This window comes from Myotis myotis, unplaced genomic scaffold, assembly GCF_014108235.1.
Source record: "Myotis myotis isolate mMyoMyo1 unplaced genomic scaffold, mMyoMyo1.p scaffold_m19_p_13, whole genome shotgun sequence".
In the NCBI taxonomy this organism is placed as follows: domain Eukaryota; kingdom Metazoa; phylum Chordata; class Mammalia; order Chiroptera; family Vespertilionidae; genus Myotis; species Myotis myotis.
The window spans coordinates 16,255,974-16,279,828 of record NW_023416317.1 but is presented as its reverse complement, the minus strand read 5'-3'; the positions used below and the strand labels follow the sequence as shown (position 1 = coordinate 16,279,828).

Sequence of the window (23,855 nt, the reverse complement as noted above, 5' to 3'; positions counted from 1 at the left end):
ACGAATGACACACAGTGATGGCGAGCGGGGAATCATTTTTCTGAGAAGCAGCCGCATAAATTTGAAATTAGTTCTGTGATCCCAGCACCTCAGCATTAGGCTGTGCAATATTAGTCCCTAGAGGGTAAAGGTTTAGGCATCCTTTGCTGAACTTCCTTCTTCCTCCCAAAGATAACCCCTGTATTAGATCACGTTTATTTTACTTGTAAATCACCTCTCACTACAGGAGAGTTCAAAGTTTTAAAATGTTAGTTTTGGGATACTATTTTCTTTCTTTCTTTTTTTTATTAGCTAGAGCACCACTGGTTCTTAACCTGATATAATATCAATCTCTCTCAAAGAATAACATTGTCTTAATGTAAAGCCTTAGGTTAAACTACAAATTTTATGTGTGATACACTTTTTTTTTGGAATGACCTGCATTCTTCTCTTTAGCCTTATAATGCTTTCCTTGCTGCAGTAAAATGGATAATGACAGAACTTGTCTTGTAAGTACAATTGCTACATTTAAAAGAATATGACTGCTTTTCTTGTGTATTATTAAGTGAATTGGGAGACTCTACTTCATGCTTTCAATAACCGTTAGATTCATAATACTTTGAGATAATCGCATTGAAAACTTCGAAGTACCGAAAGCTGAGACCAAAAATTATCTTGTATTAAGTTATTCATGGTCACTGCTTATGCCCTTATATCATTGTTTAGCAGACTAACAGCTTGCAATACACAAACCAAATTTATTTATTGTGGTCACTGTTAAATTTAACATAGATGTCTGGCTGCTGTTAACGCAGCCTGGGTGGGCTGTGGTCTGAAGAACAAATTGCCAGGGCTGTCCACTGTGCTACTCGGATGTCTTGCCACGTACAAGGGTGGGGCCAGTGCAATCAGGGGCCACAGGCTGGGGGCTTTTCTCAGGTGTGATTTCATTGTTGACCCTGTCAAATTGCCATCCTGTTTGGAGGGTGCTGGATGCATCGGTGACCCAGGTCAGAGTGAAATGGCACAGAGGTGAATGACTTGACTTCCAGATGAGATGATGGACACATTACAGAAACACTGCATCTAACAGGAGGAGGGATTCCATGGATGGCATGGAGGCCAGATCCTCAAAGCTGCACCAAACTCTCCCATTCTCATTTTCCTCATTAGGGTTCCAGCTCTGTGGGCTTAGGCAGACTTCTTGCCATTTGGTGAACAGACATTGTCTTCTCTCTTGCTTTCATGTAACCTACATTCATTTAACAATTTATAAATTCAAGTGGGGAGTAAGCTCTGCATGTACATAGGAGACAGAAAATGCCATAACAGATACCAGTGGGACTTTTATTGAGAGTAAGTTGCTGGAGATACTAGCCATGTGCCTGAAAAAGAAATGGTCTGTATCCATTCATTTCGGAGGAGGATTTATATTACTTTTGCATTCTTTATGAGCATTTGAGAAATTTCAATTTTTTAAAATGTGTATTGTGGTCTAATTTCATAAAGAGAAATTTGTCCCATCTGTCCCTACACACACACACACACACACACACACACACACACACACACACACATATCACACGTCACACACCTGGCTGAACAAGCTTTCATTGAAGTATAAATTTTGAAAGCTTCCTTTATTGCTGCAGGTCATAGTCTGTTATGGAATATTTTATTTGTATTTCTGAACCCGGGCAGGGGGAGCCCTTTAGAAGTTGACTTTTTATATGGACTCAGACTACAACTAGAAACTCTTTCGCCGAGGAAGCAGAATATTTCTCAGCACAGTCCTCGAGTCTAGGAAAACCTGACTCCAGGGTTTGGTTGGCATTGGTGATAAAATAGCCTTTCACATACGAGGTAAAGCCAGTGGAAGGGAGGCGGTCACTGAACCAGCCATATTGCTATCTCCAGATTGCGATGCCCCTCTTTCCAAGCAGGTGAGCAGTGCTGGGAAATGCATGTCACGCTTCCATTCAGGGTGTGGATGGCCAAGTAACATTGGGCCTCTCTGTCACTTCTAGGTTCCTGGTGGAATTTAACCTCTGCAGTTGGTGGCACTCGGATCTGACAGCTAAAGGTAAGCAGCCACTGGCATCGGCTTCCCAGCTCAGAGTGATGAACCCTGGGTTCACTGGCTGCCTTTCATCAGGGAGTGCTCGCATGAAACTACTCAGGACAAACTGATGAGTTTGGAGCTCTGTCAGCAAAGGCACCCTTTGTGCTAAGTGCAGTGCCATCCAATCTGACAAAAATTCCACAACCCTCATTCAGCCCATGTTGAATATGCACTCTGACCTGTGTCCTTTACTAAGGCTTAGAGGTCATACATTACAAGGTGACGTCATCAGGAAGCTGCTGGGCAGTGCTGAAATCTGAGGGAGACAGACACAGTGCCTTCTCAGGCTGAATGGAGAGATAACTGCTCTGTTTTGTTTCAGTTACCTTCATAAAATAGAAATCTAATCATAATACTTTTCCTGCCCCCAAACCTTCAATGGTTTGAGTGGTAATTAGTAGAAGCTCTTATAGTCATGAGTTATGGAGTTAGGTCGGTATGCACTTGAGTCCTGGCTCCAAGATTGACATTTGACAAGCTAGCTGATCTGGGCAAGGCTCAGTTTTCTCACAGTAAGAAAGATACGTAGTTGGTGTTCAGTCTTTTCTTACTACATACCCCCCCCCCTTTTATTTTTTTATTTTTGGCCAGGTATGACCATTATAGTCACTGTCATCATAGCTTTGTAAATTATACTTAGGCCCATTTTTCCTAAATTCAGAAACTCGCTAAGTTCTTGTTAGAGTATGAGATGCAGCAACATATGCAGAGTTCGATGCATGGATACACCAGCATGGATAACAGTGAACGTGACCCAAGTGTGTTCAGGTCGGCTCTGTCCTGGGAAGCTGACAGCCGCATGGACCGGGCCCAGATGCTCTGCCTTCATCCACACACGCTGTCTGATGACACTTTGGGCATGGGCTTGGTCCTTGCCCCTTCCTGCCGGGTTGGTACCATCTTCGAATGACAGCGAGTGCCCATAGTTCCACTTCTACAGACCTAGCCTTAAGGAAATCAACTGAGATGGGAACCAAGGATTCTATGTAGGATGATCATCAGCAGGGAATTTGTACTACAAATACCAGCAACTCTTTACATGATGAACAATAGGGACCTTTTTTGTTGTTGTTAATCCTCATTGGAGGCTATTTTTCCATTGATTTTTAGAGGGAATGAAAGGGACGGGAGAGACATGTCAATTGGTTGCCTCCCGCACAGGCCCTGACCAAGGCCACGGATAGAGCCTGCAACCAAGGCATGTGCCTTTAATTAGAATTGTACCTGGAAATCTTCAATCTGAGGGTGGACACTCTATCCACTGAGCCAAACCGGCTAGGGCTATGGGACATTGTAAGCTAAATTACAACTCGTTCACAGGAAGGCATAAAAACCTTTTTAAAAGATCCTGCTCCTGAAAATTTTACCAGGTTTGAAAATGCTCATGAAATTAATAAATATAACAAGAAAAAAATAATATAGAAAAACTGTATATACCCCCCCACCCCCCATAGCATTCAGTGGTGGGAAAGGAGAGTGTAGCATTAAATAGGACCAACAATCAGGATGCCAATGGCGAGCCAATGAACAGAGACCAAGATATGAATTAAAAGGAGACTCATGCACCCCCAAAGAAAAATGTACCTACATTTTTCTCATTTAAAGAATATGGCATATGATTTGGGAAAGAGAGATGAGAAGAAACCTACTAAATGGGTGCTTGTTATCTTTTTTTTTTTAATTTTATTTTCACATTTGACTAGCTTTCCCACAATTTTACTACTTGTGGTAAAAATAAAGAAAAATGAGATTAAAAGAGAGAAAAGGCATATCAATGGAAGCTAAGAGAACGGGTGCAAGTTAGTTAAAGGGCTGCAATCTCTGGCGCACTGGAGCCTAGAGACAGACCACCAGCTTCCCCACCAGCCCTGGCTCTGGAGGCGGCTTCACCCGAGTGCAGGGGCTGTGGTTTCCGAGTCAGGCACCTTCCTGTGCCACTCGCTGGCTGTGAAGTTCTGGGTGAATCACGTGGTCTCTTTAGGCTTTGATTTCCCCGTTGGCCAACAGACAACAGGAGACAGGATGTGGTTGTGGGAGATAAATGAAAGGGTGGTGTGTGCAAGAATGGCAGGTGGGCGTGGGCGACGGGTGGTCCTCATGTTCTGGGGGGTGGTGAGCGTTTTGGCCAAGGGGCCTGGCTAAGGAGTGTGCTCAGTGCTGAGGGCAACTGGCTGTTGTCTTCTGTGGTTTATTTTTGGCGCGCCTCCTCACACCGTGTGCCTGCCTGCTGTGGGGCTTCAAGGTGAGGAGGAAGATGTGTTCCTTCCTCATGCCAGCCTCCATTCCCACTTCCCCATCCTCCCCTGGCGCGATTTCCTGCCCCACACCTGCCACCACAGGCATCAGCCCAGGCTCTGGTCTGGTCCTTCAAATCTGACGATTAGTTTTTGAGTCTCTGCTGAGTACCAGTCATTTGGGAGGGATTTCGCCTCCCACAGGTCATTGCAGCATCGGGAGACATTTTTGGTTGTGGCAACTGGGGATGGGGGTGCTACTGACATCTAGTGGGTAGAGGTCAGGGATGCCGCTAAGCATTCTACAGCACACAACTGCTGACAACAAAGAATTATTGAAAATGTCAATAGAGCAGTATCCCCTTATCTGTAAAGGATATATTCTGGACCCCCAATGGATTACTGAAAGCATGGATAGTTCCAAACCCTATATATCCTATGTTTTTCCTATACATACATATCTATGTATTCATAAATTAGGCACATTAAGAGATTAATAACAATAGCTAACAATAAGGTAGAATAATTATAACAATGTACTATAATAAAAGTTATGTGAATGCGGTCTCTCTCCCTGATAACCAAGATGGCTACTAAATGGCTGATGGGCTGTAGCATATACAGCATGGACACACCTGACAAAGGGGTGATTCCTGTCTCAAGGGAGAGGAAATGGAGCGGTGTGAGATTTCGTCACACTGCTCAGAATGCTGAGCAAGTTAAAACTCACAAGTTGTTTATTTCTGGAATTTTTCATTTAATATCTTCGGACTGTGGTTGACCACAGGTCACTGAAATCGCAGATAAGGGGGGACTACTGTGCTGCCACTGTTGAGAAACCCTAGCGAAGACCCAGGGGTGGGGTGTAGGGTAGGGGGCGGTGGGCTTTGAACTCTTGATGCTTACAGTAACGTGTGCAGGTTCCCTGTCTGAAATCTCACCTCCCCTCTCCCCTGCTTCTCTGTGCAGCAGTACCAACAGTGGGCAGCGTTTCAGCTCTCTGCATCTGTTTCAGGAAGCTTTATAAAAAGCTCCTTAATAAATAATTCCAAGTTACCTCCCTGCATTGCCGCACCATGAGACCTTTCCCCACAAACTCTAGATAAAGTCCTTGTCCAATAATCACACTGAGGATGCATGTTGTGCTCATGTGTAGTTCTGTTCCATTTGCAGAATACTGGCACCAGGTTACTTTCAGACACTTCAGCTGAGAGGTGGGAGCTGCCAGATCTGTCCCTGAGCCTTTCTGAGGCACCCAAGTCAGACAGCTAAGAGAGAGTGGGCTCAGACCTCACCCAAGACCTGCCACCTCCGCCAGTCAGTGGAGCTAGCCCCCTGGCCACCTTGGCTGCTCCTCATGAACTGTCTCATTCAGGCTTAAAGCCCTCTGCTGGGCATGGCTGTGACTTCCATTTTAGAGCTGAAGAAACCAAATCAAATGAGGGTGAATAAACTCCACTGTGGAGCTGCTATCATATGGATATCTTTGTTAAATGTAATTCTTAGACTCCGCGTAAGGAGAGAAGGGTTCTGAGCACATAACTACATTGACTGACAAGGTCTCTTCATTTTGAACGTACCATTCCCTCCCTAGCTAAAGACCCTGAGCTGAGAAACGTACATCTTTGTTCCGCTAAAAATGGAATCCATAATTACACTGTTCATCTGCTTCATTTCCTTAATGAGGGGACTGTGGAAGCGATTTCTGCTGAGTATCACAAAGGTATCATTTGGGCAAAGTTGCACAAAGCGAAGGGGCTTGCTGGCACCCGGTTATGCATGGGGGTGCACCCGCAGAGACAAAGGGAGAGGAAAGCTTTTCAAATGGCAACTCTATTCATTCCCAATTGTCTGCACATAATTACTGTGAACTCGAGTCGGTTATTCTCATCAGGGACATTTGTTGCTAAGGGGAAATTAAAGATATTCAATTGTATGGGAGCCTCATTGTGCGCGAGTGATGGGTCATGGCGGCCTCGGCTATAGACGTCCAGTGTAAGTAGGGTGGGAGGGAGAGTGGTGTGATGGCAAAGAGTGTAGCAGGCTCCGGGATGTGGCAGAGTGGGTATCTGGGCACCACCGCTCCCAGCAGTGTGACTGGGGCAAGCGCCCGCATTTCTCTGAGCTCCAGATTCTTGGTCTGTAAACAGGAGAGCAGCAGTCCTTGCTCACTCATGATGGTGAGGGTCCCGTCCATGCACCGGGCCCAGCATGGTGTTCGGCATGTAGTGAGCACCTAATGAGTGTTGGCTGTGAAGGTGGCAGTGATTTGGCTGTTTAAGTAAATAATGATCAAGGTGAGCAGTCACTCTCTGTGGGATCAAGGCAGGCTATGTTTGCTTTCTGAACCCCAGTTTTCCCTTCTGGAAAAAGAATCAGCCTGGCATAGCACCATGGTCCTTGTGTGCCTACACCTGTGTAAGATAAGGAGCTTAAATGTCCGAGAGTTAAAATAGTACTCACTAGGTTGCTGGAGGCCCGAGTTGTTGGCTTGCAATTTCATAGATAAATAGTAAAGATTGGCAAATATGTGTGGTGTTTTCCAAAGTATTCCAGACAAAGGTCTTCATAACAAACCACGTTAGATTAAAGTGACTGTGGTTTTATATGATAACTAGAGGCCCCATGCACAAAACCCGTGCACTCGGGGTTGTCCCTCAGCCCGGCCTGCACCCTCTCACAATCCGGAAGCCCTCGTAGGATGTCGGACTGATGGCTTAGGCCCGCTCCTGCATTAAGCGTCTGCCCCCTGGTGGTCAGTGTGCGTCATAACGACCAGTCGTTCTGCCATTTGGTTGATTTGCATATTAGTCTTTTATTATATAGGACTAGAGGCCTGGTGCACGGATTCATGCACCAGTCCCTCGGCCTGGCCTGCACCCTCTTGCAATCCGGGACCCCTCGGGGGTGTCAGAGATCCGGTTTTAGCCTGATCTCTGCAAGCCAGACTGAGGGACCCCACCAGTGCACACATCCATGCACCGGGCCTCTAGTATGCATATAAGATCTTTGGTTAATCTCTTCCTGCCCTCCCTCCCCCCTTCTCTCTGAGATTCATCAGTCTATTCCATGTTTCCATGCTTGTGGTTTCTGCTCCTGCGTTAAGTGTCTGCCCCGTGGTGGTCAGTGCGCATCATAGCTACTGGCCAGTCAGCTGGTTGCTTAGGCTTTTATATATAGAGATTCGTGTGTCTCCCAAAAGCACATCAAGTAGCCTCTGCCAATCCATAGCCATGTTGCAAATAGACTCAACGGTTTATCCCCACATCAGTTTGGGTGTCCTACCGTTGTCAAAGGAACAAACATTTCATCCCCAGAAAGGACCAGAGCCAAATGAGTCTCGCCATTGAACTTGCTGGACTCACTCCATTGTAACTGGGCCCTGACAGAATTAGAGATGGTGCAGTTATTGGGCGTATTTAAGTCACATGTGCTGCCTATCTCAGCCTGCCCCAAAGACCTTTCTCCCTTTCGTTCATTGGCCAAACTTCACAGAGCAGTTAAATATATAGGTGCTGGAGCCAGATTGCCAAGTTCAAAGTTTGGCTCTGCTACCTTCTGCCCTGGATCAATTTGAGCAGTTTTCTCAATCCTCTCCTCTATTCACTAATCTGCAAAACAGAGATAACAATTGCTTCTACCCCATAGTTGTTGTTGTGTTGTTTTTTTGTCTTGTCTTACTGTTAAATAAATTAATCCATGGAAAGCAGAACATCACCTGGCACATTTCTCAATAAACTTAGCCATTACCATCAATAGGTCATTAGATGCCAACTGCATGCTTGTACCAACTCCACTTATCATCTGTGCTATTGTTCACTTAATCTTATTTCATTTTATCGGACTCATTTTTTTTTTACATTTAGATAATGTGATTATTAAAATAGAAAGTCCGTATCACTTGCCATACAGAGAAAATAAGTGTGAAAATGAGAACCATGGAAATAAAAGAGGTGTCACCAAATTGTAGCCAGATGCTCTGAGCTTTATGTTTGACCTCCCAGGTCAAACAAAAGAGAGAAGAGCAAATGAAAGATGGTAAAAGCTCCTGAGCATCAAACAAAGAGACCCTCCTGACCAGACCAGAGGCATTGAAACAGAACGGGGAGGGAACCACCTCCTCACAGAGGGTCCCTCTGTGTGTGACCGTGGGGCGTGGGCCACCTAAACTCACCAGGCCTTCTACCTGGAGGCAGGCAATTTGCCACCAGGATTAAGATTCTCACATTTCTTTTGTCAATTTTGCTCAGAAGTATTCACTATTGAGGAAGCATGCCATGACAGTCCCTGTGAGTGGGCACTGAGGGCACAGGGGGACCATGACAGCTACCAGTGCTGTACCTTCAGTGGAGTCAGGACTCAGGGAGGCAGCCGCTGCTTGCCTTTTCTCACTGAAGCATTCAACAAAACAACAGGCGCAGAAGTCGCGTTGGCAGTAAGCATGGGCACTTAAATAGCATTCCCAGTGTGCCAGCCACTTTCCATTATTAATCTGTTTGATCCTCAAACAGCCATGTGAGGTTGATACTGTTATACCCATGTTTCAGATGAGGACATGAAAGTGTAGAGAGTTTAAAGCTCATCTGAGATCATGAGCAGTGGCAGAATACACAAGCCCGGAATTTGTGTTCTTAGCTACGACGCAGTTAGCCCCAGGCCTGGCACGTGGATGTAACACTCTGTACGGGCTAGCATTTCATAACGGTTGTGTGTGTGCCCACACATGTATGTGAAGTGTGCATGTATGTCTCCCTGCTGAGAACTATAGTTCATGCATTCCTCAGAACGACCCTGAGAGTTAGCCTGGGCGTCTCTGTATGTCAGTGACCAGTTCCTGCAAATCACTTGCTCTGCATTTTAAAATGCTGCTTATGGCTCTGGCCAGTATTGCTCAGTGGTTATAGTGTAGGCCCACACACCAAAGGGGCATGGGTTTGATTCCCAGTGAAGGGCATGTACATGGGTTGCAGGTTTGAGCCCCGCTGGGTCGGACACGTGTGGGAGGCAGTCAATATATATCTCTCTCCCACCCTCCCTTCCATTCTCTCTAAAAATCAATGGAAAAATATATCCTCAGATGAGGATTAACAACAACAAAAAAAGGCTGATTAGGAGTCTACTTCCTTTTGTTTCCAATAGGAAACAATTACAGTGCACAGCACTTCAGTCACAAACACCAAATTAATTTCCTCAGAATAATTAAAGCTCAGTGAAAAGCCTATATTATAAAACACAATCACATCAGGATATAAATCCTTAGAGCATGGCTTCCTGACCACCCAACAATTATCTTATTGCTACCAAGCAGTTGTTCTGCATTCAGTAAACCTGTGATGGCTCACTTGTGGCAGACCCTCCCAGGTGACATTCCACAGAACACCTCCCCATGGCTCTGACAGCCAACCAATTTGTTGTGTTTCGAATATAACATGAGACTTTGTTCACACTTCATTTTCTTAAAATCCCACTGAGTTTTGCAATCGTAAACTAAATAATATATGAATATAGTATTTATTATAGATAATGTATATTTAGAAATATATGTTTATAATTTATATAAACATCAGCCAAAAACATTATACAGAGTTTGGGTGCTGAAAACCTGTAGGCATTCTACTGGGAAAATGTTAAGGAAAAGACAGTGAAAATGCCTTGTACTATTGGCATCTCCATTTTGCAGGTGAGAATACTGAGGATTAGCTAGAAGCGATGCAGTGGGATTTGTACTTCAAACTTCTCTGACTTCAGAGCCTTCAATCTTAACCACTATGCTATAGTATCTGTCATCCTCATATATAATTTAACTTTTCAATTACAGTTGACATACAATATTATATTAACTTCAGGTGTACAACCCATGATTAGACATTTTTATAATTTACTAGAGGCCCAGTGCATGAATTCATGCACCGTGAAAGGAATTGTGGGTTGCCAGCCTGCAGTTGGCACAGGGATGGGTCTTGGCCCATCCTCCGTGCCCCCACCCAGCCACTCTTGCTGCAGCCTCTGGTTTCCTCTCTGCCAGCGGCCCTGCTCCTGCTGCATCTGCTCCCACATGCTGGTGGCTCCAGCCCTGCTCGAACCTGCTGATGGCATGTAGTGATTGGGGCTGGCGCCAGCAGCGGGTGAGACTGGGGCTGGTGCTGTCAACAGGTGTGAGCAGCTGCTGCTGCCCCGATCACCTCTCAGGAGCAGGGGGAAGTGGAGAAGCCCTCAGGGATGATCGGGGCCATCAGCTGCCACTCTCACCTGCTGACGGCGCCAAGTGATTGAGACCGGCACCGGGTGGTGGCTGCGGGTGAAAGCGGGGCTGGCACTGGCAGTAGATGCGAACAGGGTCATCACCGACAGCAGTTGCAAGAAGCAGCTGTTGGCCCCAATCACCCCTCAGGACCAGGGGGAGGTGGAGAAGCCCTGAGGGGCGATCAGGGCTGGCAGCCGCCGCTTGTACCTGCTGACGACGCTGGGTGCTTGGAGCTGGTGCCAGGTGCCAGCAGCGGGTGCAAGCGGTGGCTCTGGAACCCCACCTTGGTCTGGTGCCCCCTCTCACCTGCTCCACCATCCTGCCGTGGCTGATGCCCGCCATGTTCCATGCTCTGCCACCTGCTGCCGACACCCGCCGCTGACACCCGCCATGTTCTGCGCGCACCCCCTGGTGGTCAGCACACATCATAGTGAACGGCTGTTCACTTGTTCAGTTGTTTCGCCATTCAGTCTATTTGCATATTAGGGTTTTATATATATAGGTGAAGTCATCACCCTGATAAACCTAGTACCCATTTGACACCATACATAGTTATTACAATATTATTGACTATATTCCCTATGCCATATTCTACATCCTGTGATTATTCTGTAGCTATCAATTTGTACTTCCAAATTCCTTCACCATTTTTGTCACCCTCCCAAATCTCTTCCCCTCTCTGGCAAGTGTCAAAATGTCCTCTGTACCCAGGATTCTGTTTCTGTTCTGCTTATTTGTTTATTTTGTTTTGTGGATTCCACCTAAGTGAAGTCATGTGGCATTTGTCTGACTTATTTCACTCAGCATGATACCCTCCAGGTCTATCCCTGTTGTTGCAGCTGGCAAGATTTCATTCTTTTTTTAATATATTTTATTGATTTTTTACAGAGAGGAAGGGAGAGAGATAGAGAGTTAGAAACATCGATGAGAGAGAAACATCGATCAGCTGCCTCCTGCACACCTCCTAGTGGGGATGTGCCCGCAACCAAGGTACATGCCCTTGACCAGAACCGAACCTAGGACCCTTCAGTCTGCAGGCCGACACTCTATCCACTGAGCCAAACTGGCCAGGGCCTTTTTTTATAGCTGAATCATATTCCATTGTATATAGGCACCACTTCTTTATCCATTCATATATTGATGGACACTTCAGTTGCTTCCATATCTTGGCTGTTGTAAATTCTCTCATCCTTATTTTAATATCACAATGGCCCCACTCGAATGCTACCATTGTTTTATTATTATGATTCACTGTTACTACTATTATAGTAAACTGACACTTACCTAGCTTTCATGATGTTCCAGGTACTGCACTAAATACTCCACAGATATTATTTATTTACTTCTCACATCAACCTCTGATTGAAACCTATATTATCCCCAACTAAGATATTTAAAAAAATGATGCCAAAACCGGTTTGGCTCAGTGGATAGAGTGTCGGCCTGCGGACTGGAAGGTCCCAGGTTCGATTCCGGTCAAGGGCATGTACCTGGGTTGCGGGCACATCCCCAGTAGGAGATGTGCAGGAGGCAGCTGATCGATGTTTCTCTCTCATCGATGTTTCTAACTCTCTATCTCTCTCCCTTCCTCTCTGTAAAAAATCAATAAAATATATTTAAAAAATAGTTTAAAAAAAAATGAGACTTGGAGAGGTTTGGGCACTTGCCCACTGCACATAACTTGCTTAGATAATTTAATCAACCAGAAGGCCATCACCAAGTGCCTACTATGTATTCATTTACGCACAGGGTTATTTAGTGCTGTATTACTGGACAAGGAACTTCATAATAGTAGGATTAGGCTCATGGCTTTGGTTCAAAGGCATTACGTATTTTACTAGTCCATATTTCAATTTCGTTTCTGTAATAAAACCATGCAATTGTATCATGACCTTTGTCTCACCCCAAATAATATGGTGTAACTTATATTTTAGACCTTTATTTAGATATGCATATGCATTTGTTGCTAAGTTCAAGTAAGGCTGAGTTCAGTTGACTGATGTTGTCCCAGAAAGTAGAATTCTTAGGATGCATAAATGATAGCTGATGAGGCCAACGCAACTGCTTGAAGAATTATAGCTTATAGAGTTGCTTGGCAGATGAAATCACTGGACTAATTAGAAAATAATGCATTAGGCTGTGCCTAGAAAACACGCAAAGTAGTGGGAGCAGAGCTGCATTCTGAGTTCCTATGGGATGCCAGTCACAATAAAGCGTGTGCCTTGTGTTCCTTATCTTTTCCTTTTTTTCCTTATCTCTACAGCCCAGAAATTGAAACAGACCCTGGAGCCTTGTGATACTGAGTACCCAGCATTTGTCTCCGAGCGCACCATCAAGGAGACCTCAGGGAACATTGCTTGTGAAGACTGCTCCAAGTAAGCCCCCCACCTCTGCTCAGTGAGAACTTCCCCAGATGGGCTGATGCGGGGGGCATGCCAGGATTCCCCAGAGAGAGAGGGAAACATGGCTGCCCTCTTGTGTGAGGAAGCATTTCTATCAGCTTGGGAGAAACGTCGCTTTGTTTTAGTAGAAAGGTCGCTGAGAGTTTGGGAAGCATTCAGAATGCATCCTGGAATATGGGAGGTTTCAGTTCTCTTTGTTGATGGTTGGAAGAAGTCCTCATTGGTGTTTCTCCAATTGACAGTTGGCAGTTTCGGCTACCTGTTCCAGGTCTCTTTACGGAAAGCACCGAATCTTCAGATTCACTGAAGTCTGATGGTTTACTATGGGTTTCCCTGACTACTAATATGGGTGGGCCTGTTTTTGAAACAGTTTTATTGGTCATTTGGGGGTTCTTTACCTCTTCATTCCTGTATTTCTACTGGCAGTTCTCTGTTCGGTGGTGAATCTATTCATACTGATTTGAGTTTTCTTTCTGTGTTTTGGACACCCCCCCCTTTTTTTTTGACGTTATATGGTTTGTATATGTGTCTTCCTATTCCTGGGTCTGGCTCTTCACATTTATGGATGCCCTTAGATGAGCAGAAATTTTCTTTCACTTTTATTTTATTTTAGTCTAATTTATTCTTTCTTCTATGATTTGTCTATCTTGTACCTTGTTTCAAAAATTAGTCTGTGCCCTAATATAATACTGTTCCCATGTATTTTCACCCTGCATGCTTTAAAGGGCTACCTTTCACATTTAGGACTTTAATCCCCTCTAGGGAGGGGGGGAGGGAGGGAGGGAGGGAGGGAGGGAGAGGGAGAGGAGAGGAGAGGAGAGGAGGGGAGGGGAGGGGAGGGGAGAGGAGGGGAGAGGAGAGGGGAGGAGAGGAGAGGAAGGTGTAGGAGCATGAGGTAGAGTCTAGTTTGGTCTTTTCTATGTACTTGGCTTTATAACCACCACTTTATATTAAATAGTCTTTATTTTCCAATAGATTATGATACCTGTGCCATGGGCTGAGTTCCCATCTATATGTAGATCTGGTCCAGGTTTTATGGTTTGTTAATACCTTTGTCAGCACCCTGTTTCTTTAATTATTATGGCTTTATAATATGACTTGTTATTTAGAACAAATATCATTTCATTATGCCTCCCTCTTTACTCTTTCATATTAATTTTGGAACCAGCTCATTAATTCCCATGCTAGGGTTTCAATTAATTTTGCTATGTTATATATAAATTTGAAGATAATTGCTATCTTTTATATTGGACCTTCCTTTCCCCTTATAAACTAAATATATCTGCTTATTTATATGTATCTTTCTATGCCTTTCAATACAGTTTTATAATTTTATGTTAGATTTATACTTAGAGAGTTTATAGTTTTTCTTGCTAACATAAATAGTACATATTTGAAACTACATTTTCTAATTGATAATTGCTAGCATATGAGAATATCACTGATTTCTGCACATTGAGTATCTTATATCCCACAAATTACTAGATATTGTTTAAGATCTGACAGTTTGTGTATAGATTTTCTTGGGCTCTCTGCATAGACAGTAATATCACTTGTGAAAATTTTTCTTTCTAATCATTATACTTAATTATTTGTTTTATTACACCAGAATTCTGATACATAGAAGCAATGAGAGTAGGTGACCATGTCTTATTCCTAATTTAAAGGAATTGCTCCTAATAATCCATATTAAGTATAATGTTTGCTACAGGGTTTTTAAAGTTGTAGTGAAATATAAATAATATAAAATTTACCATCATAACTATTTTTGAGTGTAAAATTCAAGTGCATTAAGTAACTCACAATGATGTGCACCCACAACTGTTATCCATTTCCCAAATTGCTGTAGGTTTTTAGTAGTTAACCACTTATTAAGTTTAAAAAAGTCCTCTTCAAGAGTGTTTGGTGCTGCTGGTGTTATTACTTGAAACTTGAATGGATGTTGAATTTTATTTTAAAAAAATTCTACATACATTACTAAAATAATTTTAATTTTTAATATGTTGAGTTACAGGGATATAATTAAAATTGTTTTCAATCATGACACATATATACCACAAATATCTTTAATAGTAGATGGGTTGTTGAATGTGAAAATATACTTGCTTTCCCATGATGGACTTTCATTGTGAAGGTTACAAAAAGCAACACCATATTTCAAGATTCATCTGCTCATATTAGATGGTGAGTTTATTGCATCTGTGCTCAAAAAGGAGTGCGGGCTACACTTTTCCTTTCTTGTGCTGTCATTTGGCTTTGCTCTTACCTTCATTTTATCGTCACAAAATTACTTGGAGAATATTTCCTCTCAAATATCTTAACATTTTGTATAAGACCAAATTATCATTTTCTGGTAGGTTTGGTAAAACTTATAAAACTATCAGTGACTGATGGGTTTTTATTTGTTCATCTGTTTTTGTGTGAGTACATTTTCAACTACTGAATTCATTTCTTTAGTGGTTAGCTATCTCTCTGGAATTTCTGTTTCTTTTTGAAATGACTTTGGTGATTATATTTCTTAGAAAATCGCCTATTTCTTCTCAGTTTTCAAGGTTATTGCATGCATTTGTTCATAGTGTTATTGTTTGATTAAAAATGCTATCTTATTGCGGATTTTGCCCCCTTTTAAATCAATCTCTTTCTCTCTCCCTCCTTCTTCTTTCTCTCTCTCTCTCTCTCTCTCTCTCTCTCACTCACTCACTCACTAAAGTCCCCTCCCCCATGTCTCATGTTTGTTTTGTTTATCTTTTCAAAGAACAATCATTTAGATTGTTTGATTATTTCTGTTGTTTCTTTGAATTTTTATTTTATTTTTTTTGCTTCTTATCTGTATTATTAATTATTACCTTTCTTCTGTGTTTTGGGAGTTTACTCTGTTGTTGTTGTTTTTTCTTCTAACATTGTGTTTGCTGCCTAACTTTATCAGCTTCATCCAAATATATATAATTTCTTTCTGCATTCCAGTTTATCTCCATAAATTTAATATAAGGCTTTCATTATTATTTAACTCTAGCAGTGTTATAATTTTCACTATTTTTATCTATAAATAGTTTTAAGATTTTCTAATATGTTGGATTTGAGACTTTTTTTTATTATTGATGTCTAGTTAAATGGCATTGTGATCTGTATAACATGTTTTTTAGCATGTGTGGAGACTTGCTTTGTATTCTAGTACTTATCCATGTATTTTTGAAAGCAAGTTTCATTCTCTAATAGCTGGGTACAGGGATTAATATATTAATAAGTAACTATTGGCTCAAATGTCTTACTTCGTTTCAAAGTTTTTTAAAGGCTATTTTATTTTATATTTTAATTGTTTTCAATTAGAGTTTACATTCAATATTTAGGGAGTGTCTGTTTTAGATGGCAATTAATCTCTTATAAGACTTAGGAATTTTTCAACTCATTTGTGTCATTCAATTCATTTTGCTTTCTATATTTTGAAGCAATGTTACCATGGACATCTCTGTTCAGGATTGGTACAGCTTGCTAATAAATCATTCCTTTTATCATTATGTAAAACCTGTATGAAAGTGCTTTATGCTTCCATGTCTATTTTGTTTGCTAATGGTATAGGCATAGTAGTTTTCCTCTTGGTAACATTTCCTAGGCATGTTTCCCACCCTCTCCCCTCAATTCTCAAGTATTTTTTTTTTTTTTGTCATTTTGCATTAGGATTTGTCTTATAAATAGAACATAGCTGGATTTGAAATACCTGTCTATTATTGGTAGGTTTAAGTCTGGATTTATTTCCATTTTATATGCTTTCTATTCTTCATTCTTTATCTTTGCCCTCCTCCTCTTCCTCTTTCTTCTTCCAATAGAATGTTTACCAATTTGTTTACTCACCATTGCTTTTTTTTTTTTTTTTTTTTTTTTTGCCATTGCTTTTTTTGTTTTACAGTATTTTGGAAGTTTTTCCAGGAATGTTCTGGGAGTGATAAATTCTCCCATTCTTTGTCTAAAACACCTTATTTCATAGGTACTCTGCAGAGATAATTTAACTTCATACTATCTAAATTGAAATTTTTAAAGATACCATTCCCTTGTGTTCTAACTTTTAGTTTTGCACCTTTATAAATAGGCTAGTTTCCCCCTCTCTGATGGCTTTTAAAGCATTACTCTCTCTTTAATGTTCTGAAGTTTCACTGAAGTATGTCTAGATATAAATTCATTTCTGTTTTTTATGTACTTTATCCTGGATAATGTCCTTCAACTTAGAGTTCATTAATTTCCTTTTGACTGTGTCTAGTCTGCTGCTTAGAGAATGCATTGAGTTTTTAATATAGATGTCTTTCCTTTTATTCTAGAGGGTTTATTTGCTTCTTTTAAAAATCTGTGTATTCTTTTATAAAGAGTCTTATTATTAAATTTCCTATACTTAATTATAAAGAACTTTTAAGGTTATTTTAGCAGTTTAAACTTTTAGGGCACCAGTCTCTTGTTGCTTGTGTCTGCTTTCTTTAATGGCAGATTTTTGCCCATGTGTTTTGTCATTTTTGACTGTAAACTGATCTTTACTATTAATTATTATTTTTGTGGGAACAGACTAGAGCTTGAGTTTCTCTTCATGAGAGGTTTATATCTGGGCTTCAATCATGTATCCTATTGGTATTGACTGCGCCTGGGAATAATTGTTATGTAAGCTTTTGTATTTAGGAGTTTGTGCATCATATAATTACAGTAAATATTTTTCCTAGGCAGCATGTACTTTAGGCATAACGTTTGATTTCTCATGCTGATATCAGAGCCCAGACAACACCACTTAGCTATAAATGTACAAGTTGGCTTTTAGTATCTTCCCTTGTAAGTTTTTTTTTTTTTTTTTTTTTTTTTTTTTTATTTAAACATGCACTTTTAGTTTTACTATTTCATCCAGCATGTCTAAGTGTTTAGAGCACAATGGCTTCCACACTTGCCAAACCACCATGTCACGGTTTACTTCTGACTGAGGACTTCCGAGAGCACCCACAGCAAGCACGGAGGTGCGTTCTTTAGTGCAGGAGCGGTGGGATCAGAGTGTGAATCCAACACTAGCCTTGCTGACCGTGTGACCTCCAGCAGGAATCTAAATGCTCTGAATCTCAGCTTCTCCTGGGAAACTTGGGCCATAATAATAGTAAGCATAGCATGGGCTTGTTGTAAGAAGGATATCATATCCCCAGTCATCATAGCTACAAACTCCATCAGGTGGCCAGTATCTCTTAGTGAATGATAGGCAATCATATTTAGTGGAACATTAGGTTTCTTATTTCCATTCTAAATGAGAAAACAAATAGAACCAAGATAGATAGCTATTAGGGCCAGTCACATGTTTCCTTGTTGACTTGTAATTAGAAACAGACATGGGTGCAATTTAATTAAAAGAAGTGACCTAATGATTTCAAACTAATGAGAAGACTACCTGTCATTCAGTGGGAGGTTGCTGCATTCCTGCTGTGGCCAGAAACTGCTGGAGCCTTGGGCAATGCAAGGATGACCACGATAGAAAGGTGATGTTGAAGGTGTTTGCACCACCATAACCAGCCTGTCTCAGCCCTTGAATTCCATGCTGGCTTGAAGACTCCCAGGAGGCTGGGGAGTTGAGTGAGGCCTTCTACCGCGTGCTGCTGGTCCCAGGGAAAAGACACTGCAGGCTTTGAAGGTTTGTCCTTTCCAAGCTTTATCTCAAGACCACTACCCAGCAGCTCAGTCAGACACTACAGAAGCAAAACAATAAAGGCTCAGGGGTCTCAGTGGGGAGAAGAGAAGGGACTATGCTTTCCCTTTTTAAATAAGCTCTTTATTGATGTTTAGCACATACAGAAAAGTGTACAAACCATATGTTTGCAGCTTGATGAACCTTCACAAGGTGGACATGTCTATATAACTTACACTCACTCAGAATAAGTACTGAAAAAACTGCCCTAACCGGTTTGGCTCAGTGGTTAGAGCGTCGGCCTGTGGACTCGGGAGACCCAGGTTTGATTCTGGACAAGGGCATGTACCTTGTTTGCAGACATATACCCAGTGGGGAGTATGCAGGAGGCAGCTGATCGATGTTTCTCTCTCATCGATGTTTCTAACTCTCTATTCTTCTCCCTTCCTCTCTGTAAAGAATCAATAAAATATATTTTTTTAAAAAAAAGAACTGAAAGAACAGTTAAGCCCCCCGGAAGCCTCCCGCCTGCCCCCTTCTAGGTACAGCCCCATCTGCCATAAGATAACCACTCTCTTGATTTCTTACATCACAGTTGGTTTTTACCTGTTTCTAATGTCAACTGGTGAGATGGCAATTTAGTTAATAAGATATGAGAGCTGATATATGATTGACTGAGGGAGGTTTCTAAGGCTTCACTTGAAAACAAGAAAAGGGTCTTAGGAAAAAAATATACTTTAGGACTTCAGTGAACATTACTGGTTTTTTAAATGATTCTTTTATTTTTCATTTACAGTTGACATACAATATTATATTAGCTTCAGGTGTATGACATATAATTAGACAGTTATATAGCTTATGAAGTGATCACCTCAATAAGTTTAACACCCACCTGGCACTACACATAGTTATTACAACATCATTGACTATATTCAATGCTATACTTTACATCCCCATGACTATTTTGTAACTATCAGTTTGTATTTCTTAATCCCTTCCCCTTTTTCACACATCCTCCAATTCCCTCCCATCTGGAAACCATCAAAATGTTCTCTGTGTCTATGAGTTTGATTCTGTTTTATTTATTTTGTGTTACAGATTCTATATATAAGTGAAACATATGGTATTTGTCTTTGTCTGTCTGACTTATTTCACTTAGCCAGGATCCACCCCATGTTGTTGCAGATGGAAAGATTTTTTTTTTTATGGCTGAGTAATATTCCATTGTATATATGCACAAAATCGTCTGTTGATGGACACTCAGGTTGCTTCCACATCTTGGCTATTATAAATAATGCTGCAATGAACATGTGGATTCCTATATCTGTTTGAATTAGTGTTTTGGGTTTAATAAGATAAATGCCCAGAAGTGGTATTACTGTGTCCTCTTATCTCTTGTTATAGCTTTTGTGTTAAAGTCTATTTTGGCCAAAAATAAGTATTGCTACCCTAGCTTATTTTTTTTTGTTTCATTTTCATGAATTATCTTTTTTGTCCCTTTACTTTCAGTCTGTGTATGTCTTTCTATCTACAGTGAGTCTCTTATAGACATCATATGTAAGGGTTTTGTTTTTTTATCCATTCAGCCACCCTATGTCTTTTGATGGAGCATTAAAACCATTTACATTTAAAGCAGTTATTGATAGATACATAGTTATTCCTGTTTTATTATCCACATATTTTTTAAATTTTCATTTATTGATTTTAGAGAGAGGAGGGGAGAGAGAGAAAATTAATTTGTTGTTCCATTAACCCATGCATACATTCGTTTCTTCCTATATGTGTCCTGACCAGAGATTAAACCCACAACCTTGGTGTATCTGGACACTGCTCTAACTGACTGAGCTATCTGGCCAGGGCATTTATTTATTTATTTATTTATTATCTTTTTTCTTCTTTTTCTTAAAGAAGTCCCTTTATCATTTCTCATAATGCTGGTTTGGTGGTGATGAAATCCTTTAGTTTTTTGATGTCTGGAAGCTCTTTATCTGACCTTCAATTCTGAGTGATAGCTTTGCTTTTTATCACTCTGAGTATTTCTGGCCAATCCCTTGGCCTGGAAAGTTTATGCTGAGAAATCAGCTGACAGTCTTATGGGCACTCCCTTGTAGGTAACTAACTGCTTTATTCTTGCTGTTTTTAAGATTCTCTGTCTTTAGCCCTTCACATTTTAACTATGTCTTAGTGTGGGCCTTTTTGGGTTCATCTTGTTTGGGACTCTCTGTGCTTCCTGGATTTGTATGGCTATATTCTTCATCAGGTTAGGGAAGTTTTCCATCATTATTTCTTTAAAAAGTTTTTCATTTCTTGCTCTCTTTTTTCCTTTTCTGGTACCCCTATGATGTGAATGTTGTTATATTTGAAGTTTCCCCAAAGACCCCTTAAACCAGTGATGGCGAACCTTTTGAGCTCGGCATGTCAGCATTTTGAAAAACCTTAACTCTGGTGCCGTGTCACATGTAGAAATTTTTTGATATTTGCAACCATAGTAAAACAAAGACATATTTTTGGTATTTATTTTATATATTTAAATGCCATTTAACAAAAAAAAATCAACCAAAATAATGAGTTCCTGTGTCACCTCTCACATGTGTGTCATAGGTTCGCCATCACTGCCTTAAACTATTCTCATTTTTTGTATTCTTTTTTCTTTTTACTGTTCTGACTGGATGTTTTCTGCTACCTTGTTTTCCGAGTGCTGATTTGATTCTCTGCTTTATCTAATCTATTGTTGATTCCCTATAATGTATTCTTCATTTTAATTATTATATTCTATATTTTTAACTGGTTCTTTTTTATGTTTTACATGCTCATTTTTATGTTTCCTGTCTCTCTTGAGGTTCTCACTAAGTTCACTGAGCATTCCTATAACCAGTGTTTTGAACTCTGCATCTGGTAGATTGTCTCCATGTTGTTTAGTTCTTTTTCTGGAGGAGTATTCTGTTCTTTTATTTAGGAAATGCTTCTTTGTTTTCTCATTTTAAGTGCCTCCTTGTGTTTGTCTCTATGTATTAAGTAGAGCTGCTACATCTCCTGCTCTTGTTGAAGTGGCCTTATGTAGTAGGTGTTCTGTGGGACCCAGTGATACAGTCTCCCTGGTCACCTGAGCTGGGTACTCCAGGTGTGTCTCTTGTATGAGTTGTCTGTGCCTTCCTATTGTAAGAGCCTTGATTTCTCTTGGTACATCAATGGCAGGGACTGACCCTCAGACTGATTGGGTGTAAGGATTGCTGTGACTGTAGTGGAGAAGCTGTTGTATAGAGGCTCACTCTATGGAGCAGGATTCACTTTAGTGGGGCTTGGTACCAACTAAGTCTGCCGTTTGGGTGTGTCGTTTGTGGAGGTGGTTGGGTGGTGCTCTGGTGTGGTCTGTAGCTGGCCACTGGATATGTTGGTTCTGGGGCCTCTTGGGAGGAGCACTGGTGCAGGGTAAGGTCAGCCACTGCCTGTGCCCCTCCTGGAGCCACTTTGAGCTTCAAAGTGACCTGCAGATTTTTCTACTTGTGCTGGGTTTGGGGCTGCTTAGCAAGCGGTACAGGGCACCCCAAGGCAAGATGCTGCTTGTTTGGCATTTGTGAGTCTTTGAGAGAGTTTAGGAAATTCTGAAGCATGAGCCAAGATAGGCCATTTGTATGGCAAAGCTACTGGCAGCGGCTTGGGTTGGCGTGCAAGTTGGGTGGGGGAGGGCCTCAGGGAATCAATAGGGTAGGGTGAATGGTGTTAGCCAGGTTGATAGAGACTCAGATATGGTGCACACCTGTGCAGGCTGGGTGGCGAGAGGGTTTAGCAAAGGAACAATGGCATCTGTCTGCACTTCTGTCTGGGAGAAAGCTGCCCCTCCAGTCCTTTCCCTGATGTCAGACAATTCAGTTTCTCCTAGTTGTCCCTGGCACCTTTAGGCCTGCTGCCCCAGTGCTGCAACTCAGAGCAAGTGAATCCAAGTAAGTTTGTCACCAGCCCTTTAAAAGGAATGTTTTTGACTCCAGCAGGTCTACATCTCAGTCACAGTCCCCACTGGTTTTCACAGCCTGAAGTTATAGAGACTTCTCTTCCCAGCACTGGACCCCTAGGCTGGAGGACCTGGTGTGGGGCTGGGACCCCGAGCTTTTTTCAGAGAGGAAGGAAGAGGGATAGAAACACCAATGATGAGAGAGAATTCATTGATCAGCTGCCTCCTGTACACCCCACACTGGGGATCGAGCTCCCAACCCAGGCATATGTCCTGACTGAGAATTTAACCTTTACTTCCTGGTTCATTGCTCAGTGCTTAACCACTAAACCACTGCTGTCGGGCTCCCTCCTAATTTTTAATCACCATACATGGGTTTGGGACCAGCTTGTTCCATATCTCTGCCCTTCCTACCAATCTTAATATGGTTTCTTCTGTATATTCTTAGTTATAGGACTTCTGTTCAGCTAGACTTCAGGTGATTTTCAGTGATGCTTTTTCAGTAGTTTAGTTGTAAGTTTGTTGTGGTCTTGAGAGGGGGAAAGCACACTCCAACATCTTGATTGGAAGCCTTCAGTGAATATTTCTCGATTGCCTGTTCTATACTAGACACTGGGATAGAGCACATAGTCTCTTTGGAGGCTGAGAAGGATGGAGCCCTCTGCTTCTTGTCTTTTGCATATCCCTTTCTGTTTTTCCTTGCTCCATTTTATGAAATAAACTTATTAGAAAATATATCTTAGTATTTGGCAAAGTATTTATGAAGATAACATTTTGCATTTTGTGTGATCTTTGTATTCTTAGAATACAATATGGTAAGAAGAAAAATACTGACTTTGTCATCTCTCTCTTCTCAATGGCCAGTTGATTTTTCAATATAACAGCCATTATGTTTGATAGAAACCAAAAATCCAAATTTGCATCCTTTGCATCTGAATCTGGTAGAAATTTGTCAACCATTGCAGAACTAGTTCTCTAAGACAATTACTAATTTCTGACTAACTTTGTAGGTAACTTCAGGCCAGGGGCAGTGACATTCAAAAATAACACAGTTCTACAGCATTTGGCTAGGAGTGAGTTGGAAACTGAGTTTGGTGAAAATTATAGTATTTTAGAAATTACGCACTAAGATCTCTTTCAAAGAAAAACATCTCGCCTCCCGCAATGGAACATACAAAGCGATGGCCATTACAAACCATCCTCAAGGCGGCGATTACTCTCCTCCACAAGCGATGGCCAACCAGAGAGCAACCATCCCAAAGAACCGCTTCCCACGGGAACAGTCTC

General features: G+C 41.6%; 1 protein-coding gene across 2 annotated transcripts in view; it reads left to right on the top strand.

Moving 5' to 3' along the window:
- Positions 1 to 23,855, top strand: part of CACNA2D3 (calcium voltage-gated channel auxiliary subunit alpha2delta 3) — an 809,032-nt gene that overhangs the window by 741,430 nt on the left and 43,747 nt on the right. For both annotated transcript variants that reach the window (XR_004971472.1, XM_036331880.1), the window contains 3 exons: positions 436 to 488; positions 2,007 to 2,062; positions 12,843 to 12,954. Coding sequence is in view for 1 of the 2 variants with exons in the window: in XM_036331880.1 (XP_036187773.1) it covers positions 436 to 488; positions 2,007 to 2,062; positions 12,843 to 12,954 (221 nt within the window). In the remaining variant the exon portion in view is untranslated. The remainder of the gene's footprint in view (positions 1 to 435; positions 489 to 2,006; positions 2,063 to 12,842; positions 12,955 to 23,855) is intronic.